Here is a 12,429-nt window from a genome sequence, read left to right as displayed (position 1 = left end):
GGCAGGGAGAGGAGGGTGAGCGGAGTGAGTCCTTCCAGAGGTAGAGAGCGCTTATGGCAAAAATGCCAAGCAGTCATCGCTTTGTGCACCAGATCACTCATTCATTCACTCATTCATTCATTCATTCAACAGATAGGTGTCGGAGGTTGGCTAGGCACAACAAAACCGTGAGAGCTGGGGAGATGCATATTGATTAGGATTTGGCCCCAATTCAAAACAAAACGCTCAGAGGTTTAGGAAGTAAGGCCAAGCAGACGTAGGTGTGGGCCTTGGTCATATGATTCCAGTTACTGAACCGGGCTGGGCCTCAGGGTCCTCACCTGTCCCATGGGGACAGCAGTGACACCTATTTCTTGAGGAATCAACAGGGTCACCCAAGTGAAGCTCCAGAGCTCAGAGCCCGGGACCCACTCAGTCCTCAGCAAGTGCCCAGTGTCCAGCCCTGCACACAAGGAAGGGGTGGGTCTGCAGGGGCAACGTTCACCCCACGGAAGGGCAGCTCTTATGGGACAGTCCTCCCATGGGCCCCGAAGGCAGGGATGCTGCCATCATCACAGCTGTGGCCCTGACCTTGGCGCTGTCCTTGGCCAACAGCTCGGCTTCCCTGCCCTTCTTCCTGGCGCTGGAGGAGACAGACGCCGCGTTTCCCAGCATCCTCTCCGCCTGCTTGGTCTTCTTTCGCGCGTCCGCGAGGATCCTGTCCTGGACGAGACCCGCCTTCCTCATCAACGCGGCCTGGTCCTCGGGCAGAGGAAACCGCAGCTTCATTCCTGCAAACCCGGCAGACGCTGTGTCAGGGGGTCGGGGCTTGATCATCCAGAGCCTGCCGGGTGGTCGCTGACAGATACCTGACCAGCCCCAGACCCTCAGACAACAGTAGCGGGGGTTTGAGATGCGTGAGATCCATGCGTAACCTTCCCAGGCTTATCGGGGGGCGGGCGGTGTGGGACATACTGTCAGAAATTACGACAATTATTAAACTCACAAATTACTTGGTGGTCAATCCCTGGGCCAGGGGTAGGGATGGGGAGCAACAGTACAGTACTCGGCCAAATCTACTCAACTCTTTGTTTTAAGGTACCACTTATTTCTGAAAAGGCCCTGAGGCAGCTTATTATAGTGACGGATAAAACAACAGCTGGACCAGTAAAATGAAAAACAAGAGCCATATGTAACTGGGGGGTTGAGGAAGGAAAGAGAAGTGCCAGAAAATTAGGACAATGATACTGCAGGTACCAAATGCTCTATTTACCTCTGAGCTTCCCAGCAGCCAAGACAAAAAGTGAAGTACTACAATTCACATAGATTTTATTACCTAAGAAGTAGTAGTTTTCCTCTTTAAAGAAGAGAGAGACTTCTTCCTTTCCTTTCAGATAAAATTCTAAGGGAAATTTGTCATAAAGAGTACTAATTACAGTAGACAAAGTCAAGTTTTAAAAAGAACCAAGCCTTCTAATCTTTGGGGGTGACAACACAATTGTTCTATGAAGATAATCCAGAAATGAGATCACCTTTGCTTCTTGTACACAAAATTGGTGCTTCTTAAAGTGTACCCTATGGAGTCCTAATTCTACAGGGTGTTCGTAGATGTCAGGGGGAAATGTCAATGAGGTTTAAACAAAGTGAACCAGGTTTCTTTATTGCAGGCCTTCTCAGGGCCTTTAATATTCTAAAGTATTCACCCTAAGGCCTCAGACGGGCTGCAGCATGTGACATTTCCTAGACTCGTTTGAACACAAACCCTCTCTTGGCAGAGCACATCACAGGCTAGGGGCCCCCGGGCCACATCTTGGGGAAGGCTGCTCCACGTTTCATTCAGTGAATTTTCCTTTCATTCCGAATACCAACTGAACACAGGCCAACTGCTGGTAAGAGAGGGGTGTCTCTGAAAAGGGGTGGGGATGGGGAAAAGAGGCTGGGGTCAGAGGTTTGAGGCGGGGTCCTCGTGTGGATGATGGCCCAGCACCAGGGAGGCAAGTCTCTGCCCAGTACACACAAGAGCATTCTCATTCTCAGAACCATCCAACGAGGAGAAGGGGGTACCCGGTGACGTAGTGAGCAAGCCATCCCTGGAAGCAGGCAAGCTGAGGGTGGATGAGCACCCCGCCCACTGAGGGGGTGGCAGCAGATGACTCTAAGACCCCTTATAATTCTAATGTTCCAAAATCCTAATATTCCATCATTATATATCATTTACATTTTCCTAAACACGGACCAGAGACAAGCACACGCAGCCACACCTTTCCCATTGGAAGCCCCCTAGCCAATGGGTGACCAGGACTTCAGGCCTCAGGAACCTAGAGAACAGGAGGTAGGGACCGCCCCCGACCCCGCCCGGAGGGTTAGGATCCAGGGCTGGAGCCGCATCTCCTACGGGCAGCGGGCAGGGCTGGGAGAGAAGCTACAGAACCAACCAAGATGACGGCAGAGCCTGACCTCCGGCCTTGGCCCCGAGAGCATCTGCTCCTGCCTTAGCCAGCTCATTGGAACCGAGCCACAGAAAAGGGCTAGGGCGCTTCTCTCTGGAGCAAAGAGGACGCCACAGAAGCCCATACACAGGGGGACACCGAGGTGGAGAATCGTAAAACGGCTGGTTTCTGTTCTGCTCAGCCCTGATCCAGGGGTAGGTATCAATTCCTTTCCTCAGTCTACCCATCTGTAAAATGGGAGCTCTTAGCCTCATTTTCCTAAAGCTCAAAAGAGACCTGGACCCATGCCCCCTCCTAAAGGGAAACTCTGTGTGCCTCCCCATAGCCCCAGCTGAACACTGGACCATGGCTCCCACATTTGTACCAGGTAACCGGACGCGCAGCCAGAGTGGACTAGACCAGGGGTGGACAGCCGATGGCCTCAGACTCTCTTCCCATCTGGCCGTGAGGGGCTCTGCATGTGGTCTGATGATGGGTGGCCATATGGCATGTACCCGGTGAGCAGTATATGACACAGGGAGAGGCCAGCAGCCACAGGAGAGGAGCTGACTGGAGGGACAGTCTGCTTGGCTTATGCCCACAGACTGGACTCTGTCCCCTGCAGCCAAGCCTGTCCTAGCTGAGGAGAGGGTCCAGCGGCTGCCATGGGCCTCTGTGCATCGATGAGCCTAGGGCTCAGCAGAGCAGGCACACCTTCCAGGTCAGCCAGCAGGGTCCTGGCTCCCACGACGGTCACTGTGGCAGCCTGGACGGACGAGGAAGCCCGGGTCAGGGCGGCTCTGGCCTCCTGGTGCAGCTGGAGAGAGGAGAAGAGAGAGGCTGGCGGTTGGCGCCGGGGGTGGGAGGCTCTGGAGGGATGGAGAGAACCACTTCCAGTCTTGGTCACTCCCTCCTGCAACCCCCGAGCCCAGACGGGGGCAGCCCCAACCTCCCCCAGGTACCTGCCTCAAAGCACAAGAGCCCACCTGCGTGAGGGGCTCGGCCTTGTGCAGTGCGGCCCGGGCGGTGGCCTGGAGGGCCCGCGCAGCCTCGGTGACCACGCGCTCTCTCGATGGGACTGTCTTCTCCAGAGCCTGCAGCCTCGGGTCCAGGTCCCCAGCCCGAGCCGCCTGAGGCTGCGGGGAGATGGAGGCTCAGGCAGGGGCTGGCAGGAAGGTTCGAGGGGCAGACCCTCTGCTGGATGAGAGACGCCAGGGCCAGGGACAGCGGTGGGGCGGGGGCTGCCTGTGGACCCTGGGCAGCAGCGGGGCCAGGGCAAGAGACCCAGGCTGGGGACTGTCTCTCGGGGGCTCAGATTCCAGCCCCACCCATCCCTGGGAGCTCAGCCTCGGGCAACTCAGCGGACCTGCCCGAGCTGCACTCCTCCCCAGGTCCCTCAGCTGAAACCTCTGGCCTGACTAACAGCCAGACCTTAGAGAAGCAGCGCAGGAACCCACAGCATCTAACTCCCCGGCGGTACTGGGGCAGCTCGCAAGGCCGCACGCGTTACCGCCCGCACATTCCTCCCACACGCAGGGGGAGAAACGAAGACCCAGAGCAGCAGTCTGGGGCCGCTCAGGTTTTGCCCCAAATGCATTTGTTTAAGCTTAGTCTTTTTTTTATGTTTTTAATTCAGTTTCTGAGTTTTGGGATTTCAGGATTATCGACAGGACGTGATGGAGCTATTTACCCAGAGGTGACGGGCACAGGGCGGCAGGCACAGAGGGGATGAGGATGACCAGCAGGGACGCCACCTTGTGCCTTTCTCACAAATCAGCCCCCCGCCCCCCATGGACGCAGCCCTCTAATAACCCAATGGGCGAGCTCCGCCTGACCAAGGAAGTGACTGAGGCACAGCGGACGGAAAGTCCTCGGCCAAGGTCACAGCTGGAGCCACGGAGCTGGGATTTGATCCCATGTCTGTCTCATCCCATTGCTAATACCCCGGCCCTGACATTATCATTATAATCAACAGCAAAGATCGGCTGAGCTCTAACTCTGTGCCGGGCAGGCGCTCAGCCAAGCCCTGGAGGTAGGTTATCTTGTTTTAATCAACCATTATATAGTTAAAAGTAAGCCACGTCCTCTGCCCCTGCCTGGGCCATGCTGGTCCCCCAGCTGCCCCATTCTCCCCCTCCCCCAGCCCTTGCAGAACTCCGAGGATGGCCGAGCTGACCAGTGCCACAGGGACAGGCAGCGAGGCCGGCCGCAGGGCCGCGTCTGTGACAACTTGCTGCACTGCGGCCAGTACTCTCTCGGCTTCGGGCAGCGCCTCTGCCACAGCCGCGCCCAGCTCCTTCTGGGCCTCCTGCACCGCCTGGTACCTGGGAGGAGACAGAGACAGGATGGTGCATGCAGCAGGGCACAGGCCATCCCTCCCCATTGCTGTCCTGGCCCCCAGCTGGAGCCCCCAGTTTTTGAAGCCTTCGCCTAGCGTCCCAGGCAGAGCCGCCCTCTGTGGGTGTCGGGACCCAGCGGCCGGCCTCAGAAAGTGGCCGCCACTCTGCAGCTTCCACGTGAATGGGAAAGGCAGCCGAGGGACTACGTTCTTGTTTCTTTGTTCACTCGGTTCAACCACGCTTTTCTGAAGGGTCTCGTGCTTGGTTTCACTCGACAATCTCACATTTTGCAAAAGTTTGGGCTCCTCTGGGTGAACCATGAAGAGGAAAATGCCTGGTGCTGGGGAAGCGCCAGTGGCCTAGGCTCGGTCTTGGGCTCAGCTGTGCCCTTGGCTGACCTTGGGCATGTTGTTCTCCAGGGAAATGGAGCCCCCTGGGCTGCACAAGGCTCTGGGGTGCTTTCGCCCTGAGGGGCTATGATCAAGCAACTAGAGCAGCTTTACTGTGGTCTGAGACACAGAGAGGCCGGCAGCCACGGACAGGCGCTGGCTGCAGGGGACGGTCTGCTTGGCTTCCACCCACTTCCCAGGCGGAGCTGCCCACACCCGCCCCACCCAGCTTCGCCCACCGTGGGCACCGGCTGGGGTGGAAACCATAGCCCGGCTCTCTCCTATCCCTCATCCCTACTCAGCAAGCTAGTGCCCCTACCCCTAGGAGTGGGTCATGTGACCTCACCCCACCCATGTCAACTGGCTCAGGGCTGGCTGCCTGATCTGAGCTGGGCCAATCAGATTCTCTCATTTAGGAAGACAACTTGGGGTTCAGTAAGGTGTTGGGGGGTCTCCACTGATCCTTTGACCAAGAGGGATATATAGGGGCCACCCAGAGCAGAGAAGCAGAAGCCAAGAGGGCAGCTGGTAGCCCAGAGGAGCTGCCCCGGGAAGCTGGGGTGAGCTGGGAGACACTGCGGGGGACATGGAGATGCTGCCCTGACCCCTACTTGTTCAGGTTCTTGTCCCTTCTCTCGAGAGGCTGAGCTGCACCCCAGGCATGAGTGGGTTCCTGTAACTCACCACCGAGCAGGCCCAAGACCCCAGACATCTCATGCCGCCCCAAAGACCGTCAGGACTCAGGGGAACGAAGCAGGTTCTGGAACCAGCAGCCTCTGGTCAGGCGCCTTTGGCTCCAGAAGGCCAACCCAAGCTCCTCCCCACACCTGGGAGGTCTCACCTGTCCTCCAGCTCCTGCTGGGCCTCCAGGGCCACTTTGCCCTCCAGCAGACTCCAGAGAAGCACATAACTGGTGTTGGAGGCGAGCAGGGCCCTCTGAGCAGTGGCCTTGATCTTGGTGGCGGTGGCCCTGTGGCTGCATGAAAATACAACCCAACCAAGAGCTCACACAGAGGGAGGCCTGGGCACCCCCCGCCACTGTGTGGGCCTCCTGCCATCCCAAACAGAGAACAGCCACGAGGGCCGAGCTCTCTGCCAGATACACAGTGAAGACTGATGAAAGGAAACCAAGCCCCCATTCCTGTTATATATAGTTTATGCCTGTGGTCGTGGCATAATGATTAATAGGGCCTTTTATCACACATAAAATCTCAGTTTGGACAATAAATTATATGGTCACCCTAATAAAGACAGTATAGAAGAGAAACAGTTAAAACAACCGGAGTTTGAATCCTGGCTCTATCACTTCTAAGCTGTGTGTCCTTAAGCAAATCACTTAACTTCTCTGAGTTTTTCTTCTCATCTGTAAAATGGGTCTAAAGTCCCTGGAGTACAGCTAAAAGAAAAAACTTCTGCAGACCCTGTGTTTTTAGGATCTTAAGCTGCTTCTTAAAGGCAGTGGGTGAAACAACCCAAATGTCCATCAACGGATGACCGGATAAACAAAATGTGGCATATCCATACAATGGAACATTATTTGGTTATAAAGAGGAATGAAGTACAGATACATGCTGTAACGTGAATGAACCTTGAAGACATCATGCTAAGTGAAAGAAGCCAGACACAAAAGACCACATGGCATATGATTCCATTCGGATGAAATGTCCAGAACAGGCAAATAAATCCACAGAGACAGGAAGTAGATAAGTGATTCCCAGGGGCCAGGGAGGTTGAAGAGAAATAGGGAGTGATGCCTAATGGGTCCAAGGTTTGTTTCAGGGGTGATAAAATGTTCTAAAACTGACTGTGGAGACAGTTGCACAACTCTGTGAATACAGTGAAAACCGCTGAATTGTACACTTACATGAGTGACTTGCATGGTATGTGAGTTATATCTCAACAAAGCTATCATAAAAAGAGCCAGTGGCTGCTCTCAGATGCCTGCAGTTGACCAAGCTCTGTGGTCCCCCCACCTCCCGGCATCTCCAGGCTCAGGCTGTCCTTCACATCTCTCCTTCCCACGGTGGTGACATTTCCCCCCACCAGGCAGCTCTCGTACTCATCTGATGCTAACTCCGGGCGTGGGGACACCTGTGGGGCTCACTCTGACTCTGGAACCCCCCAAGAGAAGGGCTGGGCTTCCGTCATGATTGTGTGGGCAGGACCTCACCATGCTCTCGGGGGCTCACCTCCTGGCAAGGACACGGGCTTCTGGGGCCAGGTGGCTCCAGTTGGTGGGCAGGCCAAGCCCCTCCTGAGGAATCACCTTTAGAGGAAAGAGGAGAAAACTGATGGCCCATCCCCGACGGGCAAGGGCCACATCTGGCTAAATCATTGGGCAGAGCTGGACAGGGCCAGTTATTTCATAAATGCTCAAGGCTAACTACAAAGTCAGCATCTGGTAAGCGGACTCCTCCAACGTGGAAATCACAGTAATGACGCCTACCACTTGCTGGGCAGTCACTGTACACTTGGAACATGCCTCGTTCTTTGCAAACGTTATCCCACCGAATCAGCAGAGGAGGTACTGTGTGACCCCCATTTTACCAATGTGGAAACTGAGCCTCCCAGAGGAGGCACGCCCAAGGTCACCAGGTCAAGAGCACTGAGCCCAGGCTCAGCGGAGGGAAGGGGCCCCCTGCGGTACCAGAGACGCCAGGACGGTGGCTGCATGCAAAATCTCCTCTTCTGAAGACTCCAGCGCTGCCTCTAGGTCTGCCAGCTGGATGCAGGTCTTCCCGGCTCTGGCCTGGGCACAGCGTGCCTTCCTGCTCAGCGCCCGGAGCTGCTCCCTGGCAGCCTTCACAGCACCCTCGAGGCCTGTCACCTGCTCCAGGAAGGCTTCCCGGGCCCCTGCAGAAAGCCCGCAGTCCAGAGGGTCACAGAGCGGTCAAGACTTCACACCAAAGCCCCCACCCTCGGAGGTCCCTATCGGTGCCCTCCACTTTTCCTGGGCACAGCTGAACTCCATCAGCAGGCCTGAGCACCACCAGTGAGTTCCAAAGGAAGAGCCTCCCCAAAGGCCGAGGCCTGGAGAGGACAAATCATGACCAAGGTGCCACACACAGGAAGTCAGCCACAGACGAGGGACTGGAAGGAACCCAGGCCTTCCAGAGCCACAATAAACAACTCCTTCTGAATCTGAGACGGCAGGAACACTCCAGCTCCAGCCAGCTCTGTAATTGGCAGTGTGGCTCATTACGGGTGCTTTAACAGGCAGCATCCGAGAGCTCTCTACTTCGATAATTAGTCCTGCCAACAGGTGCTCAGCTCACCTACATCTGGCTGCTATAGGCATACTCGTGCTTATAAACATGAAATTTCACAAAACTGTCAATTTGCTTTCAGTGATCCCTAAATTTCAGTGTTCCATGGCCCAGTTCCACCTGGCTTCACTAACCGTGTGCTTTTTTCTTATTTACTCATTTATTTTCTATGTCGGGGATATGGCAGTGAGCCAAATGGCCAACAGTCAAGAGAGCAGGAACTCTACCTGTTCAGCACCTAGGACAGCGCCGCCATGATAATCAGTTGAGTGAGTAAATGAATGAACCCAGCCCCATCCTCCCCGAGTTTAGTCTGGGTGGGGCAGGGGCATAGGTACAGACACTACAGTCAGAGACCGATATTAATAAGGTTACAAAGCACAACCAGGCGAGGAACATTGGAGGAGAGGTCCATGGGGCGACAGGACTCCATCATGGGAGGAACCCACCTCGTCAGGAAGGTCTGACAGGCTCTCCCAGCAAGCAAGTTCCTCAGGGGCTGAGCCCAGAGCCCTCAAGGTGGACACCAGACTGAAGGGCCCCAAAGGGGGCGTTGGAGCAGCCAGTCCTTCCCTTGCCTCCTGTCTCCCGCTGTACCTTGCAGCAGGTGGTGGCCCTGGTAGACGTCCCCCCGTGGGGCTTCTCCCTGCAGAATGTCCAGCGGTCCCCAGGTTATGCCACAGTCAGACCCCTGCAGCCACCCCTCCATCAGGGTCAGCCTGGCCTTCAGCTTGGCAACCTGGAGGGGACAGAGACGGAAGGGTGTGTGAGACTGGCAGCCTGGAAGCTGTGCCAGGACACCTCCCCCTGGCTTCTGCCTGGCCTGCCCTCCCCAACGGTCCCTTTCTCCAAATCCTACCCTAGGCCCCAAGCTAAGGACACATCACACCTCTGAGAACCAGTCCTGCCCACTCCATCATCATATCTGTCCCTTCGCTTCTCACAGCCAAGGCACCTGCTGGCATTCAGCCGACCACACCTCTGTCCTACTGAGGGAGGGAGGGGTGGGAGGGGAAGCCCCAGGAGGATCTATCTGTCCTGTTCACAGTCTTCCCAGGATTTGGCACAGAGCAGGCGCGACATGGAGACCCGCTGGCTGAGCGAGTGTGCTATGCAACATGTCCTTTCATCATATTGTTCTTTTCATCATATGGACAGTAACCGCATTTCTACAGCACTTGCCACGAGCAACCTCCAGCCACGCACCAGCTCATGCTCACCCTGTAACCACCCTAAGGGGCAGGGGCCGTGGGTCCCGAGCCCGCGCCTTGAATCCAAAGTCCGAAATGCTCTGAAAAACCACAAGGTTTTCCATTCCTTATTTGATGGCAAACTCAGGTTCAAAAAACCCTGAACTCACTTGGGAGCAAAACTGATCTGAACAAGGCTTCCCGCGGTCTTTATTTACCACCTCGGTGTGAGTATTCATGTTTTCCTATAGAGGTATCAATGGGTTTGATTACAGGGGCCGGTCTAGGCACCAAGGGGGTGGTCCCTGATATTCAGCATACACCAGCTTATCTTTCTATAGAACCATCATTCTGGAAGCTGGCCTTGCTGGTTTCAGGTAAGGGGCTGCAGGCTTGAATTATCTCCATTTTGGAGTAGGAGAGATGCTTACCCAGGCTGTCACCTGCCTGGGCGCACGACAACTAATGGGACGGGGGGAGGGGAACCCCAGAGTTCATGCTCCTGACTCCTGCACCCACCGCCTCCTTGCTCAAAATAGTACTTGTGCCCCAGAACGGGCATCACCCTCCTCCTGACCCTCCCCATGAAGGGCTGTCTATGGTCCCATCCTCATTGAACTTGAGAAAGTGTGAGGCCTCGGCCCGGGTGGTGGGGAAGGACACGCAGTGATAGCCACTTTTCTCCTGTCCACTCAGGAGCGGGAGAATGGCGGAGGTGAGGGTTGAGCCAGGTTGACAGGGGATGAGCTGTGAATGAGCAGACATTTCCTGGCGCCCAGCACAGAGCTGGCGCTCACTGGGAGCGTGGAATGAAGGGGAAAGTGGAACGAGCCTGGATGGGGTGGGCTCACCTCCTCCTTCACCAGAGAGTAGCACGACGGGCACTCCTGGCAGTGCGTGCCGCTGGCCGTGAGGAAGAAGTTGTCCTGGCAGCGGTCACACTTGTAGCCCACGAAGCCGGGCCTGCACACGCAGGTGCTGTTCTCGTGGCATTGGGCCGAGGCGGCGCCCAACGGGGAGCACCTGCAGGCTGGAGGGGCCAGGACAGATCTGGGTGTCCTGATGGCCACCCCACAGCGGAACCCCCAGGTCCTCTGCTTCCCCACACCTGGCTGCTCTGGACCCCCCTGGGCAGCTCAACTACACCCCTCTGTCCTTCCCAGGAGATTCTGATTGAGGTCAGAGGTGAGGATGGAGAGCCTGACTTATTTCAGTGTCCCCATGATCTGAGGACCAGCCAGTCCAACCTTACAAATGAGGAAACTGAGGCCCAGAGGGGTGACAGGACAGCCCCAGGCACACAGGAATTTAGCAATGGGGTCTGCCACTAGGTTCTTGGCCATTCTTCCAAGGCCTCAGGCCCCTGCGCCATCCTCTGCTCACTCACTCCACGTTTGCATGGCTGCTCTTCAAAGACCTGCCCTGCGCCTGCCTTTTCTCTCTCCTGCTGCAGGACCATCTTCTTCTTTGCCCAGAAACCTCAGGCCCTCCCCTTTGGGCAGCCCAGGAAGAACGCCGCTTCCTCACCCCGGCAGCCCTTGACAGAGAAGCCAAAGAAACCCAGCTGGCATCTGTCGCAGGCCTGGCCCTCGACACCCGGGCGACAGGGGCACTGCCCGGTCTTAGGGTGACACTGGTCCTCCTGGGAGCCCAGCGGGTGGCATTTGCAGCTGCGAAAAGAGAAGCAACTGGGTCTGAGACAAGCTCTGGTCCCTCCCAGCCTGGCCTCTGCTGGCCGCAGCTGGTGAGGGGCTTTCTGATCCCATCCTTGCTGACAAGGCCCCAGTTCCATGTCAGTGCATGCCAAACAGCCTCCCTGAAGCCGTGCCTGGGAAACACAGCCTCACAAAATGGTGCCCCCAAGAAAAAGGCTATGAGGACATATACATCTTGGAGACTATACCTCTCTGTTGGAAAGTCACAGTGCAGTTAGCATATTAAAGACTCTGAGCAGTCTTGCAAGGGAGAAACCTGTTGCTGCACTGGGCATTTCCCAGGGGTCCTCCACTGTTCCCTAGACGCTAAGGTGCTTCTGTGGCCAAAAAGGTCATTGAGTGACAGCGTCACTGAGAAGGGAATCAGAGACCAAAGCAGCACCCCGCCCAGCTGGCCATCCCTTAGGGCTGCTCTTGGCCTGCATCCTGGGCTGGCAGGGCCATGAGTCTGACCCCCAAGGGACCATCCCTTTGTTCTCCTTTGGTGTAGGGCACGGTGTACCTGGCAGTGGGCCTGGGACAACACATTCCAAGCCAGGCCCCTCTCTGAGGCTCCCTGGTACCTCCTTCCATCCCAGAGAGATACCCAGGGGAAGGGCACCCCCACCTCGCCCCACCCACCTCTGGCAGCCCCTCCCAGGCTGGAGGTCGTAGAAGCCAGGGCTGCAGAGGCCACAGTCCCGTCCAGTCACATGAGGCAGGCAGGAGCACTGGCCGGTCACTGGGTCGCAGGGTCTCTGCTCACTGACTGAGCCCCCCGGGTTGCAGCTGCAGGCTGGGGGTGGGAGTAGGAAAGAGTGTTGAGGAACCCTGCGGATCAAGCTTTGGGGGTCCAGGAGACACAGAGAAGATGGGGGGGGCCACAGAGATGACTCACATTCAGCCCAGACTCCTAAGGTGTTTCTGGAAAAGGCTCTAGGGCTGGGTTCAAATCTCAGCCCATTTTCTAGGTCCTGGGAGAGACAGCCTAGAATAGTCGTGGTGGCAGATGGCCCTTCTGAGCCTGCCCTGCACCCTCACAGGCTGGAGAAAAGGCCAGAGATGCGGCCAGGGGGTCACAGGCAGACCCCTGCACCACTGTTTTGGGTCACTTGACCCTGCTGTCTCGGGACCCACAGAACA

At 56.5% G+C, this 12,429-nt stretch overlaps 1 protein-coding gene across 2 annotated transcripts in view; it reads right to left on the bottom strand.

The window, feature by feature from the left end:
• Positions 1-12,429, bottom strand: part of LAMC3 (laminin subunit gamma 3) — a 58,071-nt gene that overhangs the window by 4,972 nt on the left and 40,670 nt on the right. For both annotated transcript variants that reach the window (XM_070250865.1, XM_070250866.1), the window contains exons 15-25: positions 11,929-12,082; positions 11,120-11,262; positions 10,444-10,622; positions 9,000-9,141; positions 7,784-7,989; positions 7,326-7,402; positions 5,978-6,112; positions 4,585-4,732; positions 3,395-3,544; positions 3,123-3,225; positions 571-770 (exon numbers count right to left, since the gene is read on the bottom strand). In XM_070250865.1, coding sequence (XP_070106966.1) covers positions 571-770; positions 3,123-3,225; positions 3,395-3,544; positions 4,585-4,732; positions 5,978-6,112; positions 7,326-7,402; positions 7,784-7,989; positions 9,000-9,141; positions 10,444-10,622; positions 11,120-11,262; positions 11,929-12,082 — 1,637 coding nt within the window. The remainder of the gene's footprint in view (positions 1-570; positions 771-3,122; positions 3,226-3,394; positions 3,545-4,584; positions 4,733-5,977; positions 6,113-7,325; positions 7,403-7,783; positions 7,990-8,999; positions 9,142-10,443; positions 10,623-11,119; positions 11,263-11,928; positions 12,083-12,429) is intronic.

Source organism: Equus caballus, chromosome 25, assembly GCF_041296265.1.
Source record: "Equus caballus isolate H_3958 breed thoroughbred chromosome 25, TB-T2T, whole genome shotgun sequence".
Taxonomy (NCBI): Eukaryota; Metazoa; Chordata; class Mammalia; order Perissodactyla; family Equidae; genus Equus; species Equus caballus.
The sequence above is the reverse complement of the archived record's forward strand: the minus strand, read 5'-3'. Positions and strand labels throughout refer to the sequence as shown.